At 32.8% G+C, this 12983-nt stretch overlaps 1 protein-coding gene across 4 annotated transcripts in view; it reads left to right on the top strand.

The window, feature by feature from the left end:
• UBR3 (ubiquitin protein ligase E3 component n-recognin 3) overlaps positions 1-12983 on the top strand; it is a 140849-nt gene that overhangs the window by 83221 nt on the left and 44645 nt on the right. For 2 of the 4 annotated variants that reach the window (XM_087819790.1, XM_087819789.1), the window contains exons 21-25: positions 1924-2028; positions 3244-3417; positions 3577-3609; positions 5201-5661; positions 11215-11303. In XM_087819790.1, the coding sequence (XP_087675916.1) occupies positions 1924-2028; positions 3244-3417; positions 3577-3609; positions 5201-5661; positions 11215-11303 (862 nt within the window). The remainder of the gene's footprint in view (positions 1-1923; positions 2029-3243; positions 3418-3576; positions 3610-5200; positions 5662-11214; positions 11304-12983) is intronic. The other 2 variants (XM_087819792.1, XM_087819791.1) reach the window with 1 other exon arrangement.

Raw genomic sequence — 12983 nt, 5'->3', positions numbered from 1 at the left:
ATGATTATTGAGTTTTAGAGGTTAAATAACCAGTTCAGAGGATGAATCTGAGCAATGTTATAATTAATAAGTAGCAAGTCAGTAATTCATGATTTAAAAACTAAAAAGCCTTACTGTGAGTGATTTGTGTTCTTTCAAGTTATATTTTTCAACCTTTTTATTTGCTTAATATAAAAATTGCATTGGCATTGCACTGGCAGGTCAACTTGCTAAAAATCAATGTCAGTAAACCATTTTCTCTTCTTCCATGTTTAATGTTAAAAAACATTAATATAGAACATATTAATAAAATTCCCCAGAAAAATCATTTTAATTTGTTTTTGCATTTAATAAATGATTTTTTTTCCTTAGCCATTAAGTTACTCATTTGAAGATGTAAGATGGAATGTCACAGGATTTCAAGCCAAAATATATTTGAATTTAGTTAGTAGTGGTTTTTACTTATCAAGAGGAGGCAGTGTAGTAGTGATAGACAATCACTGGGAGTCTGAAATCTGTGTTCTAGTGTTTCGTACACTAACTGAGTGCAGCTGAGCCTTGGCGTCCTCTCTATAAAGTAGCAGATTAGAAAGGATGACCTCTGTTTCCTCCCAGCCTTCAACCCCCTCCTACTGCTGCTCTTGTTCCTCCCACCATCCCCACCACCAACCTGCTATTTGTTGAACACCAATTGCCAGATACTGTACTAAGCAAGTCACACATACTAACTCATGTAATTTTCACAGCAATTCTGGACTATTATTTCAGTTTTAAAAGTGAGAAAATTAAAGCCAGAGTCTGTTGCTCAAGGTCAAATAGCAAGATATAAACAGAATTTATATTTTAAAAAAATCAGGTTTTTAAAAGGGTTTGAAAGTCTCTGCTCCTCATCACTCTACCACAAAAAGATGAATGAAAAAGTCTTCTCAGTAGTCAAAAAAATTATCAGAAAGTAAGTGCACTTAAAGTCTTTATTCTGTAGTCACAATAGATGAGATTCATAAGTGACTAAGCCCTCTCGAGTCCCCTCAGCCATTTAGGCAATTTCTATTAGATTCTGGTTAGGCTGTTCTCTTTTTCTTTCTCTGCAATCTCACCCACAGCTGACAGTGCCACTCCATACAGAATTTTTTTCTCTTACCCCTTCCATCATGTGGCTAGATGGCTTTTTTATAATGAGGACAACATAATAGCTGATAGTCCATTTTGGTTAGTAGTTTGTTGCATCATATTGAATTGGTGTAGTTTAGCCCTTAAACCCTGCATAAGATGTGTAAGGCTTGTGCTGTGTAATCCGTGTATAAGGTCAGATTTATTGATGTTTCCCGAGGGAAGCCTCTTCCTAACCATTTGCCTTTCTTTTCCTTTCTCACCCATATAAACCACACACTAACATACACATTTACGCAACTGCACAAAATACTCGGGCTTGGAACTTTAATTTTAGAGATAGATTTTAAGACCATTAATGTTCCATAGACATTTATTGTGTTCGTAATTATATGCTAGGTGCTGTACTAAACACATTTGCATGAATTATCCTATTTAACAAACTTATTTATCTGATAATCTTTTCATCAGTAGAAGAGTGTCAGCAAATTAGGATGTAAAATATTCTTGTTAAATTATTTTTTAGATACTAGTATATTTATAATAATAGATTTAGTGGACTTTAATGTGTTAACCTTTAGGAAATCAGTGAACTCTTATTTCTAGATATTGCTTAAAATACTGTGTGATCTTGCAAGGGAACCTGTATTTTTGGTTTTAGTTTTAGTTTGTCTTTTCACCAAGATGTAGTCTTACTTACATGTTTGATTATGCTATATACTTATATGTATGTTTATATTACTTTTATATATAACATTAAAACGTTTTTGGATATTTAAATGAAATGTATTTGTGGAAAAAAGTAATTATGAGGCATTTTTTCCCTTTTTAAAGATACTGAATGATCATCAAAATCTGTCAGAACATGTACTCTGCATGGTTTTATATCTGATTGAATTAGGACTCGAAAATTCAGCTGACGAGGAATCAGATGAAGAGGTAAGTAGTTTCTTATATTTTTAAACATTAAAGTTATAACATGCCTTAAGAAGGGTACTGTGTCATCTTGAAATGTATTTATGAAATCATCTACTTATATATAATCTCCTTAAGAACTACTGGGAAAGGCTGTTTTTAATCTTTAAATTCAGGGTTTTTTACAAGTGTCACTGATACATTAAACTACTTATGTAATCATTGAATTTGAAATTTATAAATTCATAACACAGATCTAAGAAAAGTCATTAACGAATTTTTGATGTTATGGTAATAACATTGATTACTGGCAATAATCAGCCTAGAAAGTCTAATAATTTGAGTAGGGATTATTTTTGAGTAGCAAATTTTTTTGGTAAAGATTTTTTTTTTTTAAAAAAATATATCTTTATTGATTTCAGAGAGAGGAAAGGAGAGGGAGAGAGAGACATAGAAACATCAATGATGAGAGAGTCATTGATCGAGCCTGCAACCCGGGCATGTTCCCTGACTGGTAATCGAACCCTGATCGCCTGGATCCCAGGTCGATGCTCAACCGCTGAGCCATGCTCGGCCGGGCTGGTAAAGATTTTAAGTTAATGAAGTGAATAGTGTTTTATGGGAGAATGTTTAAAGACCTTAAGTATACAATTTAAGGTGTTTAAGGATGTTAGAAGTATCATTTCATAAAATCAATTGTTTGTACAAATTGATTTTAAAATATAAGTTATCCTCACTCCCTCCCTCCAAAAAGACAAAATACAACACCACAGCAAAAAACAAAAAGACTAGGCAGTACTTTGTAGTTTAAGTTGAATCAACATATGTTCTCCTGTAGATATTAAAGAATCATTAAGATTCCTCTAAGACTAGGTCAGACTTCTAGGTGATGTTCACACTTTTTTCCACAATTACTTCAAATTACCATTATTTGACTATATGATAAGCTATTACTAATGAGTGATGAAAAATATTCTGTACTGTTAAGTATTTTCAGATTGAAAAATGTACTTTTTCAGGAGAAATTTAGCTGATTTCCATTGAATTTACCCATATTAGTATTGAGAAATTTATTCTTGTATTTTGTGTTTGGATTTGGTTTTATTAGCACTTTATAATGTCTGGATGAGGCTATAGGGATTTAGGAATATGACAGACAGTGGATGATTATTTGAGCTTGTTACCTCTCCACTTAGACCTGACTTGACAAGGCTTGATATTCATTATGTTTATGTTTAGACATCAGTGTGTGGACCAGAACGTTGTCATGACAGTTGGTTTCCTGGCAGTAATTTAGTATCCAACATGCGACACTTTATAAACTATGTTAGAGTGAGAGTTCCAGAGACTGCTCCTGAAGTGAAGAGAGACTCACCTGCAAGTACCAGCTCTGATAGCTTGGGTTCTTTACAAGTAAGTGTGGAAGAGAGAAAGAAAAGGAAAGGCTTTGGTATGTTGGGATAGATATATTGTTTAGATCTACAACATGTGGTTGTAGATAACTATAAATTGTCTTTTATTTCCTCTGATATACATAAGCAACTTCTGCCTCTTTTTCCTTTAATCTGCCAGAGTTCACGAAGGCCTAAAGTTCTTCAAAGAGAGGTAGATGTATGTGATATTTGCATTAACTAGCAATATGGCTTTAACTGGAAATGTGGAAAAACACTGAAGTATTTGTGTGTGTATGTGTATGTTTAATTAATATGGTTAAATTTAAAAAGATGTTTCTTTAATGTATGCGTGTGTGTTTTTTATATAGTGATTTAGGCATAATTTCAAAGAAAATTCATATTATTAAAAAATAATACTGAGTGTTTAATAGTGGGTTTTTCTTAGTGTTAGAAGTATTTTAGACCAATTATAAGCAGCACATTTGGGTCTGTTTACATTTAGCATTGTTACTAACAACTTAAAAATAAATGTTTCCTAAATCAAAATAAATTTAATCTTTAATTGCTGGTAGCATGCCCATTTATAATTTTTTTTTTGCTTCTATGGCAATTAATTAACTTTGATAAAATAAGCCCCCAAATCTTAAACTCCATATATTGTGTATTTGGACTCATTTTGGAAATCATCTGTCTCATTGCATGTAGCTTAATTAATTTTTAAAAAGCAGAAATGAAATATCTTGCAGTGACATACCAAATAACTAAACTTAAACACTTCTGATTCCTACAGTTTATATTTTTGTGAATAGAGAACATTGAATCAGACATTTCTCATAGTAGAGCCTATTTGTAGGAGATTTCTTTCCTTTTGACAGTATGTTCTTGCTGTGAACATCATAAAGCATTTTGATTAAAATATTGGAATCCATATAAGAGGCAGCTTTTGCCTCTTATGCTGATAGAGAACACTTTGGAAAACAGCTTGGATGTTGAAAAAATAGTGTATATCATAATTTAACTCATTAAAGCTCAACTAGTATCTGAGTATTCTTTCTATTTTTGCTTAAAAAATTAATGAAATCCATTAGACTGTCTTGTATCTTAATTAAAAAATGATTTCTAAGAGCCCTAGTGCAGCTTGACTGCATTAGCATAAAAGCTATTTAGAAAATAAACTAAGAAAGACAGTTTTAAAAAATCTGTTCAAATAACAAATTATAGTAAAATTCAAATATGAAACATCAATTTGATTTTTCATCTTTATATTTCATGTTAGTAATTTTAAGCATATATGTTAGAATTTTCACACTTTAGAATTTCCTTAAAAGTGAAATTAATTAGCAGTTTAGATTCATTAACTTAGAAAAAAATTAATTTATTCTTAACTGGAAAATATAACAGTCTTTTTAGAAGTGAGTATAGTATTCATGATGAATGTTGGGTAGAACAGTTTTTCTTCCTTTAAACTGGTGAGGGACTTAATTTATAATTCCTCTTTAATATGACTATAGATACTACTCAAGCTTTGTCTATTTTCTCTGGTAGATAGGCCCTGGAGATTGCACAAGAGGTGTTATCTTGGATAATCTCTTTTCTCCTCATTGTTGTTTTCAGATTGAGTGGGTCTAAGTATATTTAGGAAAGAGAGGCGAAGAGTCAGATTTCCTTAGAGAGAAAATCTATTGAAAAATATTTGGATGAAACTTTGAAAATTCCCTTTGGAAAATGTAGTACTAATATGTTTTTAAACTTGACACTGAATGACTTCTCTCGATTTCTTTCTTTCTCTTTTTTAATGGTAGAATTCTGGTACAGCTCAAGTTTTCAGCTTAGTAGCAGAGCGTAGAAAGAAGTTTCAGGAGATCATCAATCGCAGTAGCAATGAAGCAAATCAGGTGGTTCGTCCCAAAACTTCAAATAAGTGGTCTGCTCCTGGTTCAGTTCCACAGTTAACTACAGCTATTTTGGAAATTAAAGAAAGCATATTGTCTTTGCTAATTAAACTTCACCACAAACTCTCAGGAAAACAAAACTCCTACTATCCTCCTTGGCTTGATGACATAGAAATTTTAATCCAACCAGAAATTCCTAAATATAGTCATGGAGATGGTATAACAGCAGTAGAAAGAATTTTACTAAAAGCTGCATTGCAAAGCAGAATGAACAAACGCATCATTGAAGAGATATGTAGAAAAGTGACCCCTCCTGTACCACCCAAAAAAGTCACTACAGCAGAGAAGAAAACATTGGACAAAGAAGAAAGGTAATTTTTTATTTTGACTGTTTTAAGCATGAATGGTACAGTTCAAGATTTGATATAGCTTCCCTTATTGATCATCTGAGGCTAATCACCTGGGTGTTTAGCAGCTATAATCGTAGCTGATTGGTTTGTAAGGTAAATGGAACCAAACATAGTTAGTGCTTTTGTGTATAGTATGCTTGAGTTGGTGCTGAGAAAACACAAGTTTCTCACTCCAACATTAAATTAATGCCTTAAAGTTGTAGGCCCCTGGGGAAAATTGCTACTTGTTATTACCGTGGGGAATCTAATAATTCTTCTGCTGTTTTCAAAAACTTTTATTAATTCAATTTTAAATGAGAACAGAAAATAATTTTTAAAATACATATCTCAAAATAAAAATCTGACAATTTTAGTTCCTTTGGCTCTTTCCATTCTTCCCAATGTAAGATCACTAGTTATTGAACAAGTAATGTTTTAAAACGTACATATGGCTCTAGCTTTTGGAACTTTAGATTGCTTTTAATTTGTTGTTAAATCATGATATTTATAAATTTAAAAAAATCTTTCTAGGATGATATTCCTTTTTTCCAAGATAAGGGAGGATAGGAGGCGGCTCAGGCTTAGCAGTAAAATTGATGTGCTCAGTTTTGTACATTACTGAGTTTAAGGGGACATTTAGGTGAAGATGTCCAGTCAAATAAATTTGAGACTTAGGGGAGTATTCTGAGGTATAGCTACAGATTTGGGCACATAGGTAATAACTAAAGCCTTGTATATGGAAGGGTGTATACAGTAAGAGAACACTTGATGTAGGACTCAAGGAAGGAGTACCCACACAAGTGACTGAAAAGGGCTGGCTAGTGGGGAATAGGAGGAAAACCAGACAGCAGCATTAGAGAAGGCAGGAGGAGGTTCAGGAAGGAAGAAACTTCTCAAGATTGCAAAAGTTCAGATAAGATTGGCTGTCCCATTTGATCTTATAGTTAGGAGATCATATTTGGCAACTGTATCAGGAGCATTTTTAGTCACATATATAGTTGTACTTTATTGCTGATGTGACTTCATTATAGATAATTTGTGTTAGAAGTATACACAAAAGCCTTTAGTATTTTAAGAATTTAGGAAAGTTATTTCTCATAGTACTTTATGATAGGAATTATTACAAATAACATAATTTAGATGATAGTTCATTAATTTTGAATTAGTAACTGCCTAGAATTTAATAGATCTGATAAAAATAGAAGGTTAAAATGAGTTAAATTTTTATTTTTGTTAACCTCTTCTAAATTGGTGATTTTTTTTCTTTTGGTTATAGAATAATGTCTTTTTTTTTTTTAAGGAAGATAAAACATTCAGTGAGTCAAAGTTTATTTTATTTGGTTAAAGACATTTTGTGGTTATTACTCATAATAGGTGGTGACACTGGAGGACATAGTTCAGATGCTATTTTTACAAAAGCTGTAATGCTGTTATAATAAATAGTAGTCTAAAAAAATTTTAAGGCTTTCTTTGTAATGGGCTTTATTTCCTTTGAGTGGTGATGGTATTGACAAGGACTTGAAATTAATTGTGTAGCAGACAGCTAAGAATTAAGATGAACTATTTGAATCTCACTATGCTTCTCACATTGTCTTTTCTCAATTTATTTTGGATTTTGGATTAAATTTCATAATAAAGGCAGAATAGTTCACAAGTACTTAATGATGATCCATTCCCAAGTACTTGACCTATAGACAAACTTGGCATCACTTTCATAATAGATTAACTCCATAGAAAACAAGACACAAGTAGGAAACCTTAGATGGTTGTAATATTATGCAACCTCAATGTCTCTACCTCTGGGGTAATAATGGAAAATTCTTGAGTTGTATTGAATCTGCCAGAACTTGTTTATGTCTTTATTCATATCTATGCCCAATTTTAGAAAGGAATAACTTAAATTAAGACAAAATTCACAAGAGAAAAATAACACTTTTTTCTGGAAATTATAGAAAGCTAGCATAGACATGTATTTTTTAGCAGCTTAAAACAATACTCATTTATTTCACCCACTGTTTCTGTATGTCCAAGTCTAGACTGACTGGGTTCTCTGCTCAGTCTTACAAGGCAAAAGTCAGCATGACAGCCACAATTACCTGGAGCTCGCAGTCTTCCAGGCTCATGTGGTTGAGGAGGAATAGAAATGCACTTTAATACTGGTGTCAAGCAGTTACATTTGAGGCTTTCTTATGTTTGATTATGGATTTGCTGTTTGAAATATTCTATTGTGGATATTTTCTAAATATAAATGTACATGTACATGTTTAAAGGTAAACTGTTAGTGGCATAGCTGGGTTTTTTAAAGAAACATACTAAACTTATAAATTTACGAAGTAGTGATATGGGAGACCAGACGTGCATCCTGTCAAGGCTGTTGTTGCTTATAGCATTTTTGGAGGTCTCATAGAATGCTTTGAGCATCTACAGCATATTTTTGTTTGTTTCCGTTTCTTCTGTTTTGGCAAATTTTTGTCTTTTGAGGATGGATTTAATTTTTCAAACCTTTTTATTTTGAAGAAATCTCAAACTTACAAAAATATTTCAAGGATAGTACAAAGAACTTCCTGGACCATTTCAGAGTAAATTGCTTTACCCTGAAATACTTCAGTGTGTATTTCCAAGAAATAAAGAGCACTTTCTTAAATAATCACAATACAGCTTTCCAAATAAGAAAATTGACATTTTATTTGAGTATGTTAAAATCCTTAGCTCCCAAATTTTGATAGTTGTCCCAATAGTGTTTATTATAATAGCATTTAAAAAGATCCAGCTCGGAATTACTCATTACATTTGGTTGTTGTGTCTCTGTGATCTCCTTCAATATGAAATAGTTTTCTCAATCTTTCTTCTATTTTCTTGACCTTGGCACTTCTAAAGATTACAAGGCGGTGACATTGTAGAATGTCCCTCAGTTTGGGCTTATCTACTGTCCCCTTATGGAATCAAGTTATGCATCCTTGGCAGGAATATCAAGGAAGGGTTGCTGTTTTCTTTTGATTGCATCTCATTAGGTGTCACATGATTTTAGTTTGTTTCATTATCAGTGATTAACTTTGATCACTTGATTAAGGGAGTGCGTGCCAGACTTCTTCACTGTCAACTTACCTTTTCCCCCCACTTTGTCATTAATACAGAATTTGTGGTGAGATACTTTGAGGCGCTGCAATAACCTGTTCCTCATCATCTTTGAATTCATTCATTCATTTATTTATACCAGTTTGGATTTATGGATTCCTATTTTGTTTTATAGGATGCAATCTCATATGTCTGTTACTCATTTTGACACTCAAATTGTTCTAGGTTTGATCCGTCAGTCTTTTCAAGCTGATTTCTATTTTCTTTTGATTTATCCCCATCATTCTTTGAGCATTTTCTTCTATTTGGAATCAGCCATTTCTCCAAGGAGTCCTGGTTACTTTTGGTAGAGAATGGTATAAGAAAACACAATCCACTCGTTCATTCTGATGAGATACAGCTATTCTGACCTCTTAATGGTCAGAGCTAGGGAAAATTGTGTGTGGTGTGTGTGTGTGTGAGGGAGAGAGAGAGAGAGAGAAAGAGAGAGAAGGAGAAGGAGAAGGGAAGGGGGTGGATGGAGGGAGTGTAGGGGAAGGTATTAAAAATTGTGAGTTCATCCTAATAATTCCAATTCCAATTCAGTACTCTAGGAGTCATTCTTGTTTTCTCTCTTTCTATATTTGTAACATTCCCACAGCGAGAAACTTGGCACCTATAATCCTTAATATATATTACTTAAAAAAAATCAGCTTCCTTTTATGTAACCAATTTCTTGTGATCTTACCACACAAGAATGCCTTCCTAAGAAAACCCAGGCTGTTGCGTTTTGACATCCTGTGGTAGGCCACTGGCCATCCTCCATGTTCAGGAAGAGAAGAAAGGGCAGGAGTGGATTTAGTTTTTTCTGAAATCGCCAATAAGTTTGATTAGTAAGGTGAGTGGTCAACCTGGATAATATTTTAGCTCAAAAACAATGTAAAGCATATGAGTTATAGTTATAAAATAATAAAGTGATTTTTCTTAAATGGATCCTAACTTATATTTGAAGTAAATGTTAGAAAAAGGAGTGTTAAAAATCTTTTAAACATTATTGGCATGAATATGTAACTTCTCATGGTAAGGTGGACCACAGCACTTAGCTTTGTAGATGTTTGTGATTATCTCCACTAATGGGATGGGATCAAATGTGTGAATACTCTAAAAATTATTATTAGCGTTTCATTCTTCTAAATTCTATATTCCATATCCTTGAATCATTTCAGATTAAAATAATAATTCTTTTAGGTTTCCCTTAGAATCTCAGTTTAATAAAATGCTTTGACTTTTATAGTATAGACATAATAAATGGTCATTAAAAGAAACTGCTATAGGATATATTTTTATTGATTTTTAGAGAAAGAGGAAGGAGTAGGGAGAGAGAGAGAGAGAGAAAGGAAAGGAGAGAAACACATTGATGCGAGAGAGAAACTTTGATTTGTTGCCTCCAACTAACCGAGCAACCTAGCCAGGGCTCGTTATGTTTTCAGTATCCTTTGTATCCTGGGCTATGATAAATCCCTTTTTGAGTTTTGTTTAAATAAAACAGTTTGTCTCTTGTAATGAGCTAATATTTAACTCATCTTTTAATCTTTTTCTTTTTCTTCTTCCTCTCCCTCTCCTCTTGTTTTAAATTATATTTGAATCTTTCCTTGCTGGGGTTAAAATTTAATGCTCACTAATATTGTTAGCATCCCCAAATCTAGAAGAGTCTATCTCCTTTCTTTATTAGTTTACTTTTATTTTCTTATTCTTATGTTATAGTCCTGTTGTATTTTTTTTTTTTTTTTTTTAACCAGCTTCAAAATATTCTTTGGAAGTAGATAAGGGATCTAAAATAAATGGAATATAGTGAATTAATCCAAAGGAATATTCATACTTAGATTTGAAATATAGTTTTATTCTTTATGTTATATTTGAGACTCTTTTATATTCTTTTACTTCAACCAAAATAAACTAAATTTGGGGTATTTTCTAGTAGAAAATGGGAAACTTCCTGGTTTGTGTTCACTCTCTAGTAGGAGAGACCTCTTATTAAGGTGAGACTAAATGTGACTATTCTTATCTTTTAGATTCTGTTTATATTTAAACATCATAACTTCTTCTAGCCATCAGCTTGCTCTTATTTGTTCCTGAGGTTAAATTTTTAGTTCCTTGCTAAAAAGACTCTTTTTGCTCTTGCTACCAACCGACATATGCTTAGGAAATTGTGTTGTTGGAAACCCAAATTTTCTACTTTAATTATTACTTCACATTTTAAAATAAATCTTGGATTTTATTTTTATCTTTAAGCCAGTGATTTTCAAACCATTTTAAAGCAGTGGAATACTGTTAAGGACAATCTTACATGAAATGTAATATATAGTTCATGTTGTTCTCAACTGTGTACCAAGGCCTTTTCATACATTATATACTCCTGATAGATAATAGATAAGCCTTTCATATGTCTGTTATTTATCACTTTATTTCTGTTTAATCTAGGCGACAAAAGGCTAGAGAGAGGCAGCAAAAGTTGCTTGCAGAGTTTGCCTCACGACAGAAAAGCTTTATGGAAACTGCAATGGATGTTGGTAAGTCAAAATTTTTTAACTTAGAACTCTGATAATTACAGTTATTATCTTAGGGATTATTTAGTCTAATCTTTCATCAGTTTAAACATTACAGAGAGATGATTTCAGGTCTTTATTTAAACTGGAGTGATGGAAGATCAGACCTTTATTATAGGTAGTCCATTCTGTTGTTGAGTAGCTGCAGTTAGAAAGTTCTTTCTGATGGTAGCAATACAGTTTTCCCCTGCTGTTCTATTAAATTCTCCTTTAGATTTGTGAGGTTCACCTATATACATTTACTTATTCTGATTTTTGTGTGTGTGAAATTATCCTAAGATCCTTAAAACAGTTTTCAAATACATTTAGTGCCTCCTACTTCTGCCACCCTTTAGTATTACTTAAAATCAGGTGCATTTCTCACTTCATTTGCATTTGTACAAAGACAGGCATTGCCATTTTCCTGTATGATGGTAGGTTGATTTGAGTAATCTTTTACAAACATTGGAGAAATAGATCAAATCTCAATTAATCTCAGTCTTTGGTTAACCAGGATACTCCCTTCCCTGACTACTTTGTGCATTCCAGTGACGTTTTCAGACCAAAATGCTGAAAGAAAATAAAGTGTGGCATTTAGTTGAAATGTATACACATATGTGCATTCACACATGCATATACATTCTCATGTACTTTTGTGCACATAACCAGTGTCTGGAAGAGATGTGGAGAGGCGGTCAGTCCAGATGTAGCATAGTGTCTTCTAAAACATCAATAGTGTAGTTTATGTTCAGGATTTAACTTTGATGTAAGGAATACTTATCTGTTTTTTTGAATTAACTTAGAATCAGTTGTCTTTCTTATAAGAAAGATGAGAGTTTAGTTTATTGATGCTACTTTCCCTTTCTGCATCTCTTCTTCTTTTACTTCTTTCTAAATATTGTATTTTTTGTTTTTTACATATTAAATATAATTATACTGTCTATTAATTGTTGTATCTATAACCAGTTTCTTCATACCCCTTTCTATAAAATGAACGAATAAGCAGCCCTATCTTCCCTTTTACCTTTGCTTTCCTCAGCTCTGTCTTCCACCTTTTATCTGTTACTTGTTTACTTTTAAATTGTCAAGGTTGCTAACATTTTATTTTGCAGTCACAATCAAGGCTTTCATCCAAAGGTTGACTCTAAAAGTTGAAAACAATCAGTATGACTTTTTGAATGTTGTTGAGTGCAGGGCTAACTAAGTAGTGTGCTAGGATGCATTTAATTTTTTTTTTGAGTCCAGTGGCCTGAGTCCTAGACCACTTTATGGATATTGTATTTAGTGTGTAGCCTCCTTTTTATAGCTCTCTCATTTGCTAAAACCATACCACCCTTTACTCATTTCTGTTTGAGCCATTACTTTGTTATATTGTCTTTTGTTCTCCTGAAGTTTCCAACTGCCCTTTTTTCTTAACTGATGTATCTTTATGATGTCTCTTGTTCTACTCACGCAGTGATACTGTCCTTTGCGTGTTATTCTGTACCATTGTGGCCCTTTGCTCTGCAGGCATGCCGGACAGCCATTGCCTTGGAATTTTCCTCTGTAGGGTTGATCTGGAGTTTCTTGCATCTTATATCATCTCTTTTTTTGGTCTTGTTTTGGTGTAGTGCAGCCTCAAGTATATTTATAATAATGCTGTGTGGAGGCTAATCTTTCTGATTC

The sequence above is a fragment of the Miniopterus natalensis genome, chromosome 8 (genome assembly GCF_054644295.1).
Source record: "Miniopterus natalensis isolate mMinNat1 chromosome 8, mMinNat1.hap1, whole genome shotgun sequence".
Classification (NCBI taxonomy): Eukaryota; Metazoa; Chordata; class Mammalia; order Chiroptera; family Miniopteridae; genus Miniopterus; species Miniopterus natalensis.
The sequence above is the reverse complement of the archived record's forward strand: the minus strand, read 5'-3'. Positions and strand labels throughout refer to the sequence as shown.